We start from the raw sequence: 18,859 nt of genomic DNA, 5'->3' as shown, positions 1-18,859 counted from the left end.
TAAATTGTCTGCTTTTCAAAGAAAGCATAGTTGAACAAGGTAAGGCATATCAAAAATTGACCGCAGATAACAGACCACTGCAGCTACATGATTTGGGTCCCAAACCTGGCTACTCCTATTGCCTGTTTTTGGTCTGGCTGCTGCTATCAAAGCGTATTTCTAGAAATAATGTTTCTTGGATGGGCTGCTTTCCAATCCACTGTGCATGTTTTGCTTACATGCTGTTTTGGTGGGGCACAGTTAGAGAGCTCTCATATTTACAAAGTTATTGGGTTATGATATTTGGACTCAGCTAATACTCTCAGTTCCCACAGAGAGGTCAAGGTCAGAATGCATTTAAGCTAGGGGTGTGACATCCAAGTTAGGCTTTGAAGTTAGGCCTAGATTTGAATTTCAGCTCTTCCACTGACATTGGTTATATGTAATTTCTTTGAGCTTCCCTTTTCTCACCTGTAAAATGGGAGGAATGCTGTGAAGAATCTAATTTTGATTTAATACTGTAGGGAGAGCCCTCAGTTGGAACCAGTACAAAGTACTTCCCTGCGCAAATGGGACTGCTAATAGTCCTCTTCATCTTAGGGAGACTCTCCTTGTAAACGCTAAGGAGAGTTTCTTCCAGAAAATTTCTCCTGTTTATACATGTTCTAGTTAATCTTGAAGTGGGGCAACCCTCTTCTGAAGCTGATGGTCTCAATTTTGCTATTGTAAAATTGTTCACATGTCTGCTCATTCGTTAAATATTTATTGAGCAGCTACTATATATGTGTCAGTTACTATTCTAGGTGCTAGGGAGACAATGACAAAAAACAAAGTTCCTGCCTTCATGGTGCATATATGCTAGTGAGAAAGACAGACAATAATCAAACTAGCCAGCTAACTAATTAACTAACTTGTTCTGTGTGTTAGGAGAGGTTGTGGGGAGAGTGACAGGGCTCTGTTTGAAATAGGGTGATCTGATCAGTTGTTCTCTTAAGCAGACTCCTGAGTTAAGTGAAGAACCAAACCATCTGGGTATCTTGGGAAGTGATTTTTGAAGCAGAGGGAATATATCACTTGAATAAGTGCTTGAGGATGCATTAGTTTATTATATTTTTCTTTTTTTTAATGTAAGGACAATAAGAAGACTTTGCATAAAATTTAATTTATAATCTATTACCTTCTTAACCTAATGCAACAAAAAATTTGCCCTACCAATATTTTTCTACATTTATTAATATTTATGAATACAAAAGTTATAGTGTATCTGAAGTTCCTTTTTTTTTACTTAAGCATTTCTCCATGTTGTTTCATAATTTTATAATAATAATTTAAATAATATCGGTTATTCCATTAGGGCTTTCTTTATGTAAACAAATTATAATGGATTATATGCCTGAAGATGTTCATTGAAGCATTATAGTTCCAAATACTGAAAACAACTACAATAAATGTGCTTGTAGTAGTATAGTTAGAATACTTCTGGTGTCTTAGTAGTGTTGTAATGACTATCTATTTTTTTAAATTAATTAATTAATTAATTAATTTGTGGCTGCGTTGGGTCTTCGTTGCTGCACACGGACTTTCTCTACTTGCGGCAAGCGGGGGCTACTCTTCGTTGTGGTGCGCTTGGCTTCTCGTAGCGGTGGCTTCTCTTGTTGCAGAGCATGGGCTTTAGGCACACGGGCTTCAGTAGATGTGGTACACGGCTCAGTAGTTGTGGCTTACGGGCTCTAGAGTGCAGGCTCAGTAGTTGTGGCGCACGGGCTTAGTTGCTCCACGGCATGTGGGATCTTCCTGGACCAGGGCTCGAACCCATGTCCCCTGCATTGGCAGGCGGATTCTTAACTACTGCGCCACTAAGGAAGTCCTGTAATGACTATCTTTAAACATAGAATTTTCTTCTCTTGAATTATTTGTATGGATTAATTTCCAGGATTGAGATATTTATATATTTAAAAGAAATCTTTTTTTTTCTTAATCTTTATTGGAGTATAATTGCTTCACAATACTGTTAGTGTCTGTTGCACAACAAAGCGAATCAGCCATATGCATACACATGTCCCCATATCCCCTCCCTCTTGAGCCTCCCTCCCGTCCTCCCTATCCCACCCCTCTAGGTCCTCGCAAAGCACTGAACTGATCTCCCTGTCCTATGCTGCTGCTTCCCAGCAACCAACTATTTTAAATTCGGTAGTGTATATATGTCGATGCTACTCTCACATCACCCCAGGTTCGACCTCCCACCCCATGTCCTCAAGTCCATTATCTATGTCTACCTCTTTATTTCTGCCCTGCAACTAGGTTCATCAGTACCATTTTTTTTTAGATTCCATATATATGTGTTAGCATACGGTATTTGTTTTTCTCTTTCTGACTTACTTCACTCTGTATGACAGACTCTAGGTCCATCCACCTCACTACAAATAACTCAATTTTGTTTCTTTTTATGGCTGAGTAATATTCCATTGTATATATGTGCCATGTCTTCTTTATCCATTCATCTGTTGATGGGCATTTAGGTCAGTTCCATGGCCTGGCTATTGTAAATAGCTGCAATGAACATTGTGGTACATGTGCCTTTTTGAATTATGGTTTTCTCTGGGTATATGCCCAGTAGTGGGATTGCTGGGTCATATGGTATTTATATTTTTAGTTTTTTAAGGAACCTCCATACTGCTTTCCATAGTGGCTGTATCAGTTTACATTCCCACCAACAGTGCAAGAGGGTTCCCTTTTTACCACACCCTTTCCAGCATTTATTGTTTCTAGATTTTTTGATAATGGCCATTGTGAATGGTGTGAGGTGATATCTCATTGTAGTTTTGATTTGCATTTCTCTAATAATTAGTGATGTTGAGCATCTTTTCATGTGCCTCTTGTCCATATGTATGTCTTCCTTGGTGAAATGTCTGTTTAGGTCTTCCACCCATTTTTTAACTGGATTGTTTGTTTTTTTGATATTGAGCGTCATGAGGTGTTTATATATTTTAGAGATTAATCCTTTGTCTGTTGTTTCATTTGCAAATATTTTCTCCCATTCTGAGGGTTGTCCTTTTGTCGTGTTTAGGGTTTCCTTTGCTGTGCAAAAGCTTTTAAGTTTAATTAAGTCTCACTTGTTTATTTTTGTTTTTATTTCTGTTACTCTAGGAGGTGGGTCATAAAAGATCTTGCTGTGGTTTATGTCAAAGAGTGTTTTTCCTATGTTTTCCTCTAAGAGTTTTATAGTGTCTGGTCTTACATTTAAGTCTTCAATCCATTTGGAGTTTACTTTTGTGTATGGTGCTAGGTAGTGTTCTAATTTCATTCTTTTACATGTAGCTGTCCAGTTTTCCCAGCACCACTTAGTGAAGAATCTGGCTTTTCTCCATTTTATGTTCTTGCCTCCTTTGTCATAAATTAGGTGCCCATACGTGCGTGGGTTTATCACTGGGCATTCTATCCTGTACCATTGATCTATATTTCTGTTTTTGTGCCAGTACCATTCTGTCTTGATTACTGTAGCTTTGTGGTATAGTTTGAAGTCGGGGAGCCTGATTCCTCCAACTCCGTTTTTCTTTCTCAAGATTCCTTTGGCTATTTGGGGTCTTTTGTGTTTCCATACGAACTGTAAAATTTTTTGTTCTAATTCTGTGAAGAATGCCATTGGTAGTTTGATAGGGATTGCATTGAATCTGTAGATTGCTTTGGGTAGTATAGCCATTTTCACAATATTAATTCTTCCAATCCAAGAACATGGTGTATTTCTCCATCTATTTATGTCATCTTTGATTTCTTTCGTCAGTGTTTTATAGTTTTCTGAGTACAAGTCTTCTGCCTCCTTAGGTTTATTCCTAGGTGTTTTATTCTTTTTGTTGCAATGGTAAATGGGAGTGTTTCCTTAATTTCTCTTTCTGATTTTTTGTTGCTGGTGTATAGGAATGCCAGAGATTTCTGTGCATTAATTTTGTATCCTGCAACCTTACCAAATTCATTGATTAGTTCTAGTAGTTTTCTGGTGGCATCTTTAGGATTTTCTATGTATTGTATCATGTCATCGGCAAGCAGTGACAGTTTTACTTCTTCTTTTCCAATTTTTATTCCTCTTATTGCTTTTTCCTCTCTGATTGCCGTGGCTAGGACTTCCAAAACTATGTTGAATAAGAGTGGCTAGAATGGACATCCTTGTCTCGTTCCTGATCTTAATGGAAATGCTTTCGGTTCTTCACCATTGAGAATGATGTTTGCTATGGGTTTGTCATATATGGCCTTTATTATGTTGAAGTAGGTTCCCTCTATGCCCACTTTCTGGAGAGTTTTTATCATAAATGGGTGTTGAATTTTGTCAAAAGCTTTTTCTGCATCTATTGAGATGATCATATGGTTTTTATTCTTCAATTTGTTAATATGGTGTATCACATTGATTGATTTGCATATATTGAAGAATCCTTGCATCCCTGGGATAAATGCCACTTGATCGTGGTGTATGATCCTTTTAATGTGTTGTTGGATTCTGTTTGCTAGTATTTTGTTAAGGATTTTTGCATCTATATTCATCAGTGATATTGGTCTGTAATTTTCTTTTTTTGTAGTATCTTTGTCTGGTTTTGGTATCAGGGTGATGGTGGCCTCATAGAATGAGCTTGGAAGTGTTTCTTCCTCTGCAATTTTTTGGAAGAGTTTCAGAAGGATGGGTGTTAGCTCTTCTCTAAATGTTTGATAGAATTCACCTGTGAAGCCATCTGGTCCTGGACTTTTGTTTGTTGGAAGATTTTTAATCACAGTTTCAATTTCATTACTTGTGATTAGTGTGTTCATAGTCTCTATTTCTTCCTGGTTCAGTCTTGGAAGATTATACCTTTCTAAGAATTTGTCCATTTCTTCCAGATTGTACATTTTATTGGCATGGAGTTGCTTTTAGTAGTCTCTTAGGATGCTTTGTATTTCTGCGGTGTCTGTTGTAACTTCTCCTTTTTCATTTCTAATTTTATTGATTTGAGCCCTCTCCCTCTTTTTCTTGATGAGTCTGGCTAATGGTTTATCAATTTTGTTTATCTTCTCAAAAAAACAGCTTTTAGTTTCATTGATCTTTGCTATTGTTTGCTTTGTTTCTATTTCATTTATTTCCACTCTGATCTTTATGATTTCTTTCCTTCTGCTAACTTTGGGTTTTGTTTGTGCTTCTTTCTCTAGTTCCTTTAGGTGTAAGGTTAGATTGTTCATTTGACATTTTTCTTGTTTCTCGAGGTAGGATTGTATAGCTATAAACTTCCCTCTTAGAACTGCTTTTGCTGCATCCCATAGGTTTTGGATTGTCATGTTTTCATTGTCATTTGCTCTAGGTATTTTTTGATTTCCTCTTTGATTTCTTCAGTGGTCTCTTGGTTATTTAGTAACGTATTGTTTAGCCTCCATGAGTTTGTGTTTTTTACGTTTTTTTCCCTATGATTGATTTCTAATCTCATAGCGTTGTGGTCAGAAAAGATGCTTGATATGATTTCAATTTTCTTAAATTTACTGAGGCTTGATTTGTGACCCAAGATGTGATCTATCCTGGAGAATGTTCTGTGCGCACTTGAGAAGAAAGTGTAACCTGCTGATTTTGGATGGAATGTCCTATAAATATCAATTAAATCTATCTGGTCTATTGTGTCATTTAAAGCTTTTGTTTCCTTATTTTTCTGTCTGGATGGTCTGTCCATTGGTGTAAGTGAGGTGTTAAAGTCCCCCACTATTATTGTGTTAACTGTCGATTTCCTCTTTTATAGCTGTTAGCAGTTGCCTTATATATTGAGGTGCTCCTATGTTGGGTGCATATATATTTATAATTGATATATCTTCTACTTGGATTGATCCCTTGATCAATATGTAGCGTCCGTGTCTTTTGTAACATTCTTTATTTTAAAGTCTATTTTATCTGATATGAGTATTGCTACTCCAGCTTTCTTTTTTTTAAATTTTATTTATTTATTTATTTACTTATGGCTGTGTTGGGTCTTCGTTTCTGCGCAAGGGCTTTCTCCAGTTGTGGCAAGCGGGGGCCATTCTTCATTGCGGTGCGCGGGCCTCTCACTATCGCAGCCTCTCTTGTTGCGGAGCACAGGCTCCAGACGCGCAGGCTCAGTAATTGTGGCTCACGGGCCTAGTTGCTCCGCGGCATGTGGGATCTTCCCAGACCAGGGCTCGAACCCGTGTCCCCTGCATTGGCAGGCAGACTCTCAACCACTGCGCCACCAGGGAAGCCCTCCAGCTTTCTTTTGATTTCCATTTGCATGGAATATCTTTTTCCATCCCCTCACTTTCAGTCTGTATGTGTCCCTAGGTCTGAAGTGGGTCTCTTGTAGACAGCATATATATGGGTCTTGTTTTTGTATCCATTCAGCAAGCCTGTGTCTTTCGGTTCTAGCATTTAATCCATTCATGTTTAAGGTAATTATCAATATGTATGTTCCTATTACCATTTTCTTAATTGTTTTGGGTTTGTTTTTGTAGGTCCTTTTCTTCTCTTGTGTTTCCCACTTAGAGAAGTTCCTTTAGCATTTGTTGTAGAGCTGGTTTGGTGGTGCTGAATTCTCTTAGCTTTTGCTTGTCTGTAAAGCTTTTGATTTCTCCATCGAATCTGAATGAGATCTTTGCCGGGTAGAGTAATCTTGGTTGTAGGTTCTTCCCTTTCATCACTTTAAGCATATCATGCCACTCCCTTCTGGCTTGTAGAGTTTCTGCTGAGAAGTCAGCTGTTAACCTTATGGGAGTTCCCTTGTATGTTATTTGTCATTTTTCCCTTGCTGCTTTCAATAATTTTTCTTTGTCTTTAATTTTTGCCAATTTGATTACTATGTGTCTCGGCATATTTCTCCTTGGGTTTATCCTGTATGGGACTCTCTGCGCTTCCTGGACTTGGGTGGCTATTTCCTTTCCCATGTTAGGGAAGTTTTTGACTATAATCTCTTCAAATATTTTCTCTGGTCCTTTCTCTCTCTCTTCTCCTTCTGGGACCCCTATAATGCGAATGTTGTTGCGTTTAATGTTGTCCCAGAGGTCTCTTAGGCTGTCATCATTTCTTTTCATTCTTTTTTCTTTATTCTGTTCCGCAGCAGTGAATTCCACCATTCTGTTTTCCAGGTCACTTATCCGTTCTTCTGCCTCAGTTATTCTGCTATTGATTCTTTCTAGTGTATTTTTCATTACAGTTATCATATTGTTCATCTCTGTTTGTTTGTTCTTTAATTCTTCTAGATCTTTGTTAAACATTTCTTGCATCTTCTTGATCTTTGCCTCCATTCTTTTTCCGAGGTCCTGGATCATCTTCACTATCATTTACTGAATTCTGTTTCTGGAAGATTGCCTATCTCCATTTCATTTAGTTGTTTTTCTGGGGTTTTATCTTGTTCCTTCATCTGGTACATAGCCCTCTGCCTTTTCATCTTGTCTATTTTTCTGTGAATGTGGTTTTTGTTCCACAGGCTCTAGGATTGTAGTTCATCTTGCTTCTGCTGTCTGCCCTCTGGTGGATGAGGCTATCTCTATACTGATATTTCTAATATAAGATTACAGGTTTTTTCCTTTACTGAAATTGTTTTATATTATGCTTGTATCTTTTTTTCACAGTGAAAACCTTGCCTACCAAGGGTATTACCAAATTACTATAACTGATTATTTGCTTTCTTGTAAATCTACCCATATTATTTTAAAGAAATCAATACAAATGTTGCAAAAACAAGATTATTGAAAAAAGTTTAAAATTTCTTTGTAGCTCTTTTTGTCTTTAGGATAGATCCAGTATGACTATACAGTCAAAATACTGTGTTTTATAGACACATGAATGAATCATTGCCTTTCTTTAGTCAAATCATCAATTTGATATACAGTTAAGTTAATTGCTTAAACTTAGTTTAATTTTTAGGGATTGATTTTCTATTTTATTTTATATTTTTAAAAATTTTATAAAACAATACTTTAAATCATGCGTCCAGTTAGGAACTCTTGTATTAGCTATATTTTTCTGAGATATAATTAGCAGATATTTTCCTCAGTTTGTCCTTTGTCTTTGTCTTTGCTTATGATATTTTTTCGTCATGCATAAGTCATTCATATGTATTTTTAATGTGCCTAAATTGATTAGTCTCTAACTTGCTTTTGAAATGTGATCCGTTTTTATTACAATTTTCTCATTCCCTGATTAAAGAGAAACCTATCCATATTTAATTCACGTATTTGTAGAGTTTTCATTATTATATTTAGATCTTGCATTGATTTGGAAATTATTACTTAATAGTACTTTATTTTTAAATATTAGGAACTAGGGATATAATGTGACCAGAGCAATAATATCTAGTTTCGTTCAGAGCAAATGTTCCATTGATGGACAACAGACCACAAAATTTCATATAATAGAAAATGTTATAAAGACAATAAAAAAGATGAAGTGTAGATACAGGCTAAAGAGATGCCTCTCTGATAAGATGATATTTGAGCTGATTTCTGAAACACAAGGTGAAGCTAGCCATATCAAGGCCTGGGGCAGAACTGTACAGGCTGAGGGAATACTCAGTACAAAGGCATTGAGGAGGAATAGACCTTAATGCTTATTAAATGCTTGCTATGAACCAGGCACAATACGGAAACACTTTACCTGCATTATCTCATATATTTCTTCTAACAGCCTTTTGGGGTAGGTATCTATTAGCACCATTTTGAATATGAAGACACTGAGTTTTGGAGAGTTTAAATCATTGGCCTCTTCTCAGTCTCTACCTTGGTTTAAGGTCTCACAACGCAATAGTGAACCCTTGATTTTTCCCTCTCCAGGCTTTCATGAGAAGGACAAGAAGCCGTATTGCCGGAAGGATTTCTTAGCCATGTTCTCACCCAAGTGTGGCGGCTGCAACCGTCCAGTGTTGGAAAACTACCTTTCAGCCATGGACACTGTCTGGCACCCAGAGTGCTTTGTCTGTGGGGTCTGTATACTCACTTATCTTTTGGATTTAGGGAATGTCAGGGTTCTCCTTTCTGAGAGGCAGTTGGTAAGAGGGTTCACAGCTCGGGATGAGAATTTGACAGGGGCCTTCTTAAAAGAAACACAAAACACAGCCTCCATCGTGGGCATTTGCTTGTCTGTCTTGCAAATGGGCAATATTCTAGCGTCTATTTGTCAAGAACCCGAGTGAATTCCTGCACTGGCAGGAAACTGGCAGGGATTTCAAGGCTGAAGTTTTGCTGATGCTTTTACTGGTTGACATCTGCCTCCCTTTCCTTTTTCTTCTCTCCACCACCCCACCCAGGACTGCTTTAGCAGTTTTTCTACTGGCTCCTTCTTTGAACTGGATGGACGTCCCTTCTGTGAACTCCACTACCATCACCGCCGAGGAACCCTTTGCCACGGATGTGGGCAGCCCATCACTGGTCGCTGCATCAGTGCCATGGGCTACAAGTTCCATCCTGAGCACTTTGTATGTGCTTTCTGCCTGACGCAGCTGTCGAAGGGAATCTTCAGAGAGCAGAATGACAAGACCTACTGTCAACCCTGCTTCAATAAGCTCTTCCCACTGTAATCTCAGCTAAACCCACACCCTCTTCTGATTTGCTATAAAATTTAAACCAAGAGAGGAGAGAGTACATTTGTAGTTACTGACCTTCTGCTCAATAGACTTACAGAGAAAGCAAAGGTGATGAACAAATAAAGGAACGTCTAGATGTTACATGACTAGGCTTGTGGTATTAAGTTTTGATTTAAAGTCTTACTTTTTTTTTTTATCAGGTACTTGAATTTAGATCTGGGACCTGTTGTCTAGTGCCTCTGCAGATGTACTTTCCACATGCACACATTCATTCCACACTGGTTTACTCACATTTCTCCATTTTCACCCCTATGATAACTCTACTCAGATATTCTCTTTTCTGGCCCTCATAACTGGGTCTTTTAAGCTACCCGCATTTCCCTGTGACCCACTTTCTCATAATCACTGCTGCAGACTTTATTCTTGCTGTTAGGAATCATGATATCACTCTTAAGCTCCTTGCATTTCCCTTCAGTGTATTTCTTTTTCAAGAGAAAGTAGATTTTTAACTGGACAACTTTGAATACTGACATCATTGATAAATAAAGTAGCTTATGGTTTTAATGACTCAATGTCATATTACTTTGGTAAATAAACTTTCTGCTTCCCATGTTATATACCAGGCACAATGTACAATTAAATTTGTATCATACCTCTTGTTTACTTCCATACAATGGACACTTCGTTTAAATCAAAAGAAATTAAAAGGGGGGACTCCTAGTCACTAACTTTTCTCTTAATTTGGGCTCATAACATTCACTTCATTTTATTTTTTGCACTTTGGTGATTGATTAAAAGATGGCAAAGCTTCTTAAAAGTTTTTCCTCACTTTGTTTACCTATGGAAAAAGTGATTTCCACTAGGCAATTCCAAATTCATATTTGCATATGTATGCATATCTCCAAACTCATAAATTTGTATATATTTGTCCAATTTTCTTGTATATCAATTATATCTCAATAAAGCTGTTTAAAAAAATGAAACATGCATCTTCCTTAATTCATAGTTGTCTCATAAAGACAAACAAGATGGCTGTTCTTAGAGCATCTCTGAAGAAAGATGCTATAAAACCTCATTTCACCATTTTCCAGTTAGGATTAGGAAATCCCAGGCCCACCTAAAAAAAATCTCCACTTAATTATTTTTTCCTCTGAAAAATATTATAAGTAAAATTGTACAAAATCTTGTCAGGCTATTAAAGAATCTGACTTTCTCATGTCCTATCTCAAGTCAGCTTCAGAAGGAGTCATGCTTCCTCAAAAGAAATCTTGATAAGGTCTATACCATATCTCTCCTACCATGATCTTAAAAATAACTGTTTGATTATTTGTTATTAAACATTTTTCAGGGACTTCCCTGGTGTTGCAGTGGTTAAGAATCCACCTGCCAATGCAGGGGACACGGGTTCGAGCCCTGGTCCAGGAAGATCCCACATGCTGCAGAGCAGCTAAGCCCGTGCGCCACAGCTACTGAGACTGCTCTCTAGAGCCTGCAAGCCACAACTACTGAGCCCGCGTGCCACAACTACTGAAGCCCACGCGCCTAGAGCCGTGCTCTGCAACGAGAGAAACCACCGCAGTGAGAAGCCTGTGCACCGCAACGAAGAGTAGCCACCACTAGCAGCAACTAGAGAAAGCCCATGCAGCAACGAAGACACAGTGCAGCCAAAAATAAATAAATAAATTTATTAAAAAAAATTTTTTTTAATTACCGAGGAAAACTCCTTCACTGGAGGTATTTTTAAAAATAGGGCTGAATTTGGTGTCTTTAGATTATTAATGTGGCACAGAATTTCTTGGAGAACTGAAATGGATTAAATGATTCTTGCTAAGCTTTATCATTTTGGTCTCCTTTATTGGAACGGATGATGAGGGGCTTTTGAAAATTAAAAGGAAGTAGTAACAGTTAATTCTATAAAATAGGAACTCCAAATGCATCCAAACTATGTGGGAGGCCACCCAGGTAGGGAGCCAGCTGGGTTTTTGTCCTGTTTGGCTGGCTGAGAGTACCAGACTAAGCAAAATATATGTTCGATTTCTAAACATCGTCTTTACTGTATATGACTCTGTGATGTCATTTGCAGATGTTAATATGGTAGCTTTGGTAATTTGACAAAGGAAACTTGGGTTTTAACCCTTAAGAAAGAACATTCAGGTGCTGACTCTTTTTTTATGGATTAGCTGTTTTGAGATTTCAGTAGAATCTATGTATTTAAAAGTTTCGAAGAAAAACCAGAGTTTACTAGGGTGAAATTAAGAAGTGAAAACTTTTTCTTTTCATAATGAAAGTAAGTGGTTATATATTTGTTCAAAAGGAGATGCTGCCTTCAGGACCCCGGTTTTAGCAACAAGGAAACCACTCAAAATTTTAAAGTTCACCTGTTTAAAAAAATACTATTCTCACACTGATATATACCTGTTTACTCTTGGTTCTGAGTAAGTTATAGCTTTTAAAATATAAACACAGGGAACTCTACTTAATGCACTGTGGTAACCGAAATGGGAGGGAAGTCCAAAAGGGAGGGGATACCTGGATGTGTGTGGCTGATTCATTTTGTTGTGCAGGGGAGGCTAACACAACATTGTAAAGCAACCATACTCCAATAAAAATTAATTTAAAGAAATAAAAATGTAAAACCTACCCTCAAAAGACAGGTTTTTTCCACCTGTGAGGCTATATATTTTTATAAAAGAATGTGCCATAGATTGGGAACTCTATTCTCAAGGAGGAAATCCTCAGTTTGGCCAATGATTCTATGGAATAAGTATAGAGTCCTCCAAGGTGATACTTCGATAAAGATGGCAATCATTTTTCTATACAAGTTCTAGCACGTAACCTTGTAGGATGGCTGCTGGCTACAGGCTCCCTGTTTGTGACCAGTAGAGGGAGAGAGAGTACTTTTCTCTATCTTTGCAAGCAAAAGTCCCGAGATCATCCTAACTGTACTAGCTTAGGTCACATACCCACCAGTGATTTTTGCTGGGGAATTGTACTACGCAGCTTGCCTTAAACCAAACTAGATCGTTTCCAGAGTTAGGGGCAGGATTAAGTTTCTAAAAACACAAGGGCTCTGTGGAGGAGATGTGACTATTGAAAAATCTGGGTACTGGTAAAAAGAGGGCAATGAATCTTGAATTTATATGCCTATATGTTCAAAAACAAAAATATTAAAGAGCTTCTGAGTTTCAAGATAATATGGAAGGTAAGCTAGATCTTTCCAGTGCCCTGAGGGAACATGCCTGAGAACTTTACAGGATGTAAAAGCAGAGGAGAGCCAGGAACATGATGTTAAAAGCAACCTATGGCAGAGATACTGATCTTCCCTAGGCCCTGGGGGGTGGGGCGGGGCATGGCATTAAGAAACATCAAAAAGCAGCTTCAGTGTGAGAATCTGAGAAGGGAGATCTTCTAGCTGAAATAAAGGTGAGAAGGAGTGACAACTCTCTCTAGGGGCAAGTGTCTCAGGTGTGAGCAGGTCCTTAATAAGGACAGAGGTGGCAGCCACTAAAATATGAGACTAAAAAGGTGACTACTTGCCCTCAAAATATTGTGGAGGTTGTGTTATTAGATAACACTCTCCATCAGGGCAGCAAGTAAGTGCTGAGAACCCAGAGGTCAAAGGGGAAATGGAAATCTACTGGGATCCCCTGGAGGAGGAAGAAAGAATTCTCAGATCAGTGCTGGTGCTTGAGTTGTGCTTGTTACAAATGTATAATTTTGCCCAGAGGCAGCAATGTCTCAAATCTATTCTCAAATCTATTTGGTAAAATGCTGTTAATGTAGGAGGTTCCTCCTCCCCAGTTATGGTAAATGCATAGTGTTTAAATTAACTTCCTGTGAAAAGACATCTCCTAACTGCGTTTAGGTTGACAAGCCATGGATTCTGATAATTGCATAGACATTCTGGCATCCTGGTCAGAGCAATCCATCTTGCCTCCCTATTTTAGGTATCACCAAATCTCAACAAATATTGCATTCTAGGAATAACATTTCTGCCTGGGAAAACTATCCCAATTCCAGTGAGAGATATCTCAGATCACGGGTGTAAATGATATAACTCCTATAGCTGAGAATGAACAAATCAAGAAATCAAACAGGACTTTACTTCCTGTAAACTTCAACTCAGAGTTGGTGAGACAATTTGATTTTGGATTTTATTGCCTTTGGACTTTGATATGCTACGTTGCATTATATGACGGGACTAACTGGGGATATGAAATAGAATGGAAGTACATTTCTCAGCATCATTTTTTTCAGTCTAGTTTCTCCACAAGGAACTGCATGCCTCCCATTTTTCAGTCCATGTGCTTAGGTGGGGCTGACTTTACCCTCAGCCCCAAGTCTCAGGCCTGACCAGTAAATGTTCTTTGTTCTTCTGGATCAAGGTGATTGGATCAGGGGTAGACATGTGACCCTAGCGAAGCCAATCAGATTGCTCCCCAGGACCTTCCCTGGACTTATTGGGAAAGAGGCCCTCTGATTTGTTTAGGATTCTGGCTCCGAGGATATTAAAAGCCCTTTGCTGCTGAGAGGTAGTATCTTTAGCATCACTTGGGGAGCCTGAGAACGAAGCCTACACAGAGGAAAGTAGAGATAAATAATGGAGAGGCAATGTCTTCTTTTTTTTGAGCCACTCACTCTTAGCGTATCAGCATCTTAACTTCAGACTGGGAAGCTGTAACTTTTCTTTTTTTGCTTCAGCTGATTTGAGTTGGAATTGTGTCACCAATTAATTGAGTAAGCAGAACAGATATATTCTTTCTTTTGTAAACTTAAAGTATTATGAAAAAATGAATAAATGAACAAGTAAACTCTATAGTGGTACAGAATGTACACTGCATGTCACCATGAAAAACAAATAGACCAAAAAACTATCTGCTCACTGCCCAGTACTTTTTACATTAGAGCACAGTGAAATGCTGTATTTTAAGTCTGAGGCATCCTGTGCATAGCTCATATATTTAGAAAACAAACTTCTTGTTCCTGTCCAATTTGCTAGTAAAGTTGAGTAATGTGTATCAATATCACTAAGGGGGCAAAAAAGAGGGAAGGGTGCTGCCATCCTCTGAGACGCAAAAATGTGTTGAAAATCATGTTATATATGCTGCTTTGTCTAGTGCCCCTGCATAGAAAATGATTAAATCTTTAATGTTACTGTAGTGCTGTGTATTTGTAGTGAAAAATAGTTTTAAAAACTTGATGCCTTACTTGCAAACAAAAAAGGGAAAAAAATGGAAAATTGTAAGAGAATTATATTTACCTTTATCCCGAAAGTTGGTACTTGAAGAAAATTGGGTTTATAAGAGCTTGAGGAAGAGAAAGAAGACATTTATAGTGATGCTGAGAGGAGATTGTAGGGATACTTTTTAGTGCTCTGGAGGTTGAGGGTGATGGTTTTCATTATGTCCAGTGACACTGGGAAAATATGACTTTCCCTGTCTGGTGCCCTTGCATTTTCAGATATGAGTTAAGAAATATCGGAGCCTCAAAAATAAGGTGGGGGAGCTTAGAGGGAGAGAGATTTTCCTAAAATAATCTGAAAATTTTGAAAGAGAGGGAAAGAAGAAGGGGAGAAAGTTATGGGATATACAAGAGAACTTGTGAGTTGGACAAGGTGAAATTTCCAGAGCTTCCAGTAAAGAAGGAAACATGGAGAAACAAGAAGGGTGACATACAACACACTCTGTGAGGAAGAGTGGTTGCAATGGGGATCCTGTCACTCAGTTAATTCCCTTATGCAAATTGCCTGGGGACACTACCTCTCATCCTGGGGTGTCTTTTAGTTTGGGTTTTCCTAGAAGTGGACCCTGAAACTAGAATTTGTGTGCAGTAGTCTATTTGGGAGGGTGTTGCTGGATGTACAGATGGCGGGGGGCGAGGGAATGAGACAACAAAGGGCCAATTCAGCGTTCGTTAATGAACGGGTTGCTGCTATGGGAAGTTGGAGCTCAACACTCTTCATGACCTCTGAGGTTTATTGTAGACCACATGGGATGCCAGCCAGTCTCCCCACCCCACCTCTACCTCCCTCTATGCAAGCTGGACATGCTTCTGACCAAGGAAAGCCTTTAGTCTGAGTCACAGGTGCTTACAGTAGGAAGCATCAGCGTGCCCCTGGCCATGAGTACCACCAGATATGGAAACTTAGAGCATCTGTTGGGGAAAGTTATGAGGAGGTAAGCATGTAAGAAATAATTCACTGGAAAGGTCTTCGAGTCACTGATGATCACATTTGGAATGGGTCGTAAGCCATTTGTTTGCAGAATTTTAAAATGTTCCCAGTTCTAGAAAGCTTAATGCATTACACTAGCTTACAGCTAGTGTAGTAATGGTGGAGGGCATTTAGGGAGGAAGAGAGTGGGCAATGGGATTATTATTTCCATTTTACCTATGGAAAAATGATCAATTACATGAATAGGCCAAGATCACTCAATTTTAGTGATAGCACTAGAACCAGGCCAATGTTTGCTTAGTATCCCTTGCCTGGGACACTTTCTCTTAGGCTTTACTTCAACAGTGTAAAATACATCTCAGAAATATTTCCCATGAGGTGAATTTTCAAGGGATGAGTGAGGGGCACTAGGGCAGGAAGGGTGATCCAGTGGTGCAACCTATGTTGTTTAGGGGTATAGTGGCAAGAACTGTAGCCTTGGTATCAGACAGACCCAAGTTCACAGGCCAATTGTACCACTTACAAATTATGTAAACATTAGTTAAGCTATTTATCTTCTCCGAACTTCGGTTTCATAATATGCTAAATGTGGGTAATAATACCTCCCATGTGGGTTTGCTGTGAGGATTAACCAAGATAATAAGTGAGAAAGAGCTTTGTAAACCTCCAAGAATCATACATAAAAGACATTAACAAAATAATCCAAGAGATATGCGAGGAAGTCAGTATAGCTTCCCTCTGCAGAATTTCCATGGAGACTGTGAAACCATGGCAGGCTTTTAGTTGTTTATGTATGATTTTAGAAATCTTTTTTAGGGATAAGGATGAAAGCTGATGGAATTGAAAATGCTGGGAGATTAGGAGAAGAGCTTCAGTGTGAGCTGATAATCTTCCTTTGCAGCAACATATTGACAAAGTAATGCTCAAGACAGAATGATTTCCGTGGCACAGGAAATCCATCCAGTTAGCTGCTTCCCGTAGATAGAAAACAGCGAACCCAGGTTAAGGAAGCAGAACCAAGGGGAAAGAGTTCAGGAACCTTCCAAGGCCATGATGTTCACTGCCTGTCAATGGCTTAACCATAATTCAAGAGAAATTCCCAGGCATCATTATTACTTGTATTAGTTTTGCCAGAGGTGCTATACCAAAATACCACAGACTGGATGACTGAAACAGCAGAAATTTATTTTCTTATAGTTCTAGAGGCTGGAAGTCCAAGATCCAGGTGTCGACAGGTTTGGTGTCTCCTAAGTTCTCTCTCCTTGTCTTGCTGATGGCCACCTTCTCTCTGTTGTCCTCTCGTGTCCTTTCCTCTGTGCATGTGTCTCCCTGGTGTCTCCGCCTCTTCTTATAAGAACAATAGTCCTATTGGATTAGGGTCCCACCCTTATGGCCTCATTTAATCTAAATTACCTCTTTGAAGGCCCTATCTCCAAACACCGACACATTGGGAATTAGGGCTTCAACACATAGTCTTTTTTTTTCTTTTAATTGAAGTATAGTTGATTTACAATGTTGCATTAGTTTCAGATAAACAGCAAAGCAACACATGGACTTTGTTGGGACACAATTCAGTCCATAATATTACTTGAAAAGATACAGTGGCAAAGATACAATTCCACATGCTTTCTGGTCATAAGCTTGGTGGCTTCACTCTGTTATCTAATTCCAAACTCATCAACAGGCAAATTTTGATCCTTTTTTTTTTTTTTGATCTTTTATTTTTTTTTAAAAATAGACACTTTATTATATACACAGGTCATAAAATCCCAGACTTACATTAGGCACATAAATATAGACCCTGCTAACTATTTAATATTATCAAGCTTGTACAACTTTAGCATGGTTTTGAGGCCAGCAACCTCAGTGTCTATCTAAATGGGGGTCTGATCTTGCTGAGATGTAATATCACTATTTCTGTTCTCATTACCAGCAGCTTTCTTTTGTTCAATGAATATAGTTCTTTGATTCTGCTCTTTTCTACATTGAAATCTAATTTTGTATCTGTTCTGATTTTTATCACTTCATCCATAACTTGTTTTAATTGATATAGTTCAAGTTTCATTTTCTCATTTTCTGCTTTGAAGGATGGAAATTTGCTCCTCTTCATAATAATCATATCCTTTTTCACATTAGCAACCTGAGACATTATCTGCTGAAGAATGATGTCCTGCTGCATTTTGGTGACATATCTTTGTGGATGAGATCCATGTTGGCCTCCATGATCTTGACCAATGCAGATGCAATGGTTTCTGCTTGTCAAGTAGTAAACCCATTTCCTTCAAGTAAACACACTAAGGCATGGGTTTATGGCTCATTTGGGACTGATGTATTTGAACTTTAGTTAAAAGATTTTTTTTTTTACAATTTTTTATTTTATTTATTTATTTGTTTATTTTGTTTTTTGGCTGTGTTAGGTCTTCGTTGCTGTGCACGGGCTTTTCTCTATAGTTGTGGCGAGTGGGGGCCACTCCTCGCTGGGGTGCGTGGGCTTCTTATTGCGGTGGCTTCTACTGTTGCAGAGCACGGGCTCTAGGCACGTGGGCTTCAGCAGTTGCAGCTCGCGGGCTCAGTAGTTGCGGCACGTGGGCCCTAGAGGGTGCGGGCTTCAGTAGTTGTGGTTCGCGGGCTCTAGAGCGCAGGCTCAGTAGGCATGGCACACGGCTTCGTTGCTCTGCGGCATGTGGGATCTTCCCCAACCAGGGCTGGAACCCGTGTCCCTGCATTGGCAGGTGGATTCTTAACCACTGCGCCACCAGGGAATTTGGGGACGGCTTTATGATGTGGGTCTTGACTTCAGGTGTAGGCTTCTGTCCAGCTCTACTGCTTAGTAGTTCTGTTACCTTGTGCAATATCATTTGACTTTTTATCATCTCTTTGTTCATTCACTCAGTGGACATGAACATCTCTTTTGAGATATATTGTGGAAACTAAAGCTGCATTAGAAGGGTAGCTCTAAGGATGATCAGAGTTGAGAAGTATTTTTTGGATGTTTGTGGGCTGAGAGGACGAAGGTCACAGAGATGGAGATATTGGAGTCTTAAGATGAAGAAGCTAATCAAACTAGATACAACAGGGGACAGATGAGATGGAGGCTGAGATGAGGTGTTATCCTAAGGAATCAGGCTGGTCCATCTTCTATGAGTTTACATATGCAAATGTGCTGTGATACAAC

The 18,859-nt window shown here is 38.8% G+C and overlaps 1 protein-coding gene and 1 pseudogene across 1 annotated transcript in view; one reads left to right on the top strand and one right to left on the bottom strand.

The window, feature by feature from the left end:
* The window catches only part of LPXN (leupaxin), a 41,071-nt gene extending 31,455 nt beyond the window's left edge, over positions 1–9,616 (top strand). Inside the window, exons 8-9 of the mRNA XM_061201794.1 lie at positions 8,764–8,912; positions 9,237–9,616. Of these exons, the coding sequence (XP_061057777.1) occupies positions 8,764–8,912; positions 9,237–9,506 (419 nt within the window). The 3' untranslated portion in view covers positions 9,507–9,616. The remainder of the gene's footprint in view (positions 1–8,763; positions 8,913–9,236) is intronic.
* Positions 9,617–17,430: 7,814 nt separating this feature from the next.
* LOC133099948 (mitochondrial calcium uniporter regulator 1-like) lies at positions 17,431–17,988 on the bottom strand (annotated as a pseudogene).
* Positions 17,989–18,859: the final 871 nt, after the last annotated feature.

Source organism: Eubalaena glacialis, chromosome 10, assembly GCF_028564815.1.
Source record: "Eubalaena glacialis isolate mEubGla1 chromosome 10, mEubGla1.1.hap2.+ XY, whole genome shotgun sequence".
Classification (NCBI taxonomy): domain Eukaryota; kingdom Metazoa; phylum Chordata; class Mammalia; order Artiodactyla; family Balaenidae; genus Eubalaena; species Eubalaena glacialis.
The sequence above is the reverse complement of the archived record's forward strand: the minus strand, read 5'-3'. Positions and strand labels throughout refer to the sequence as shown.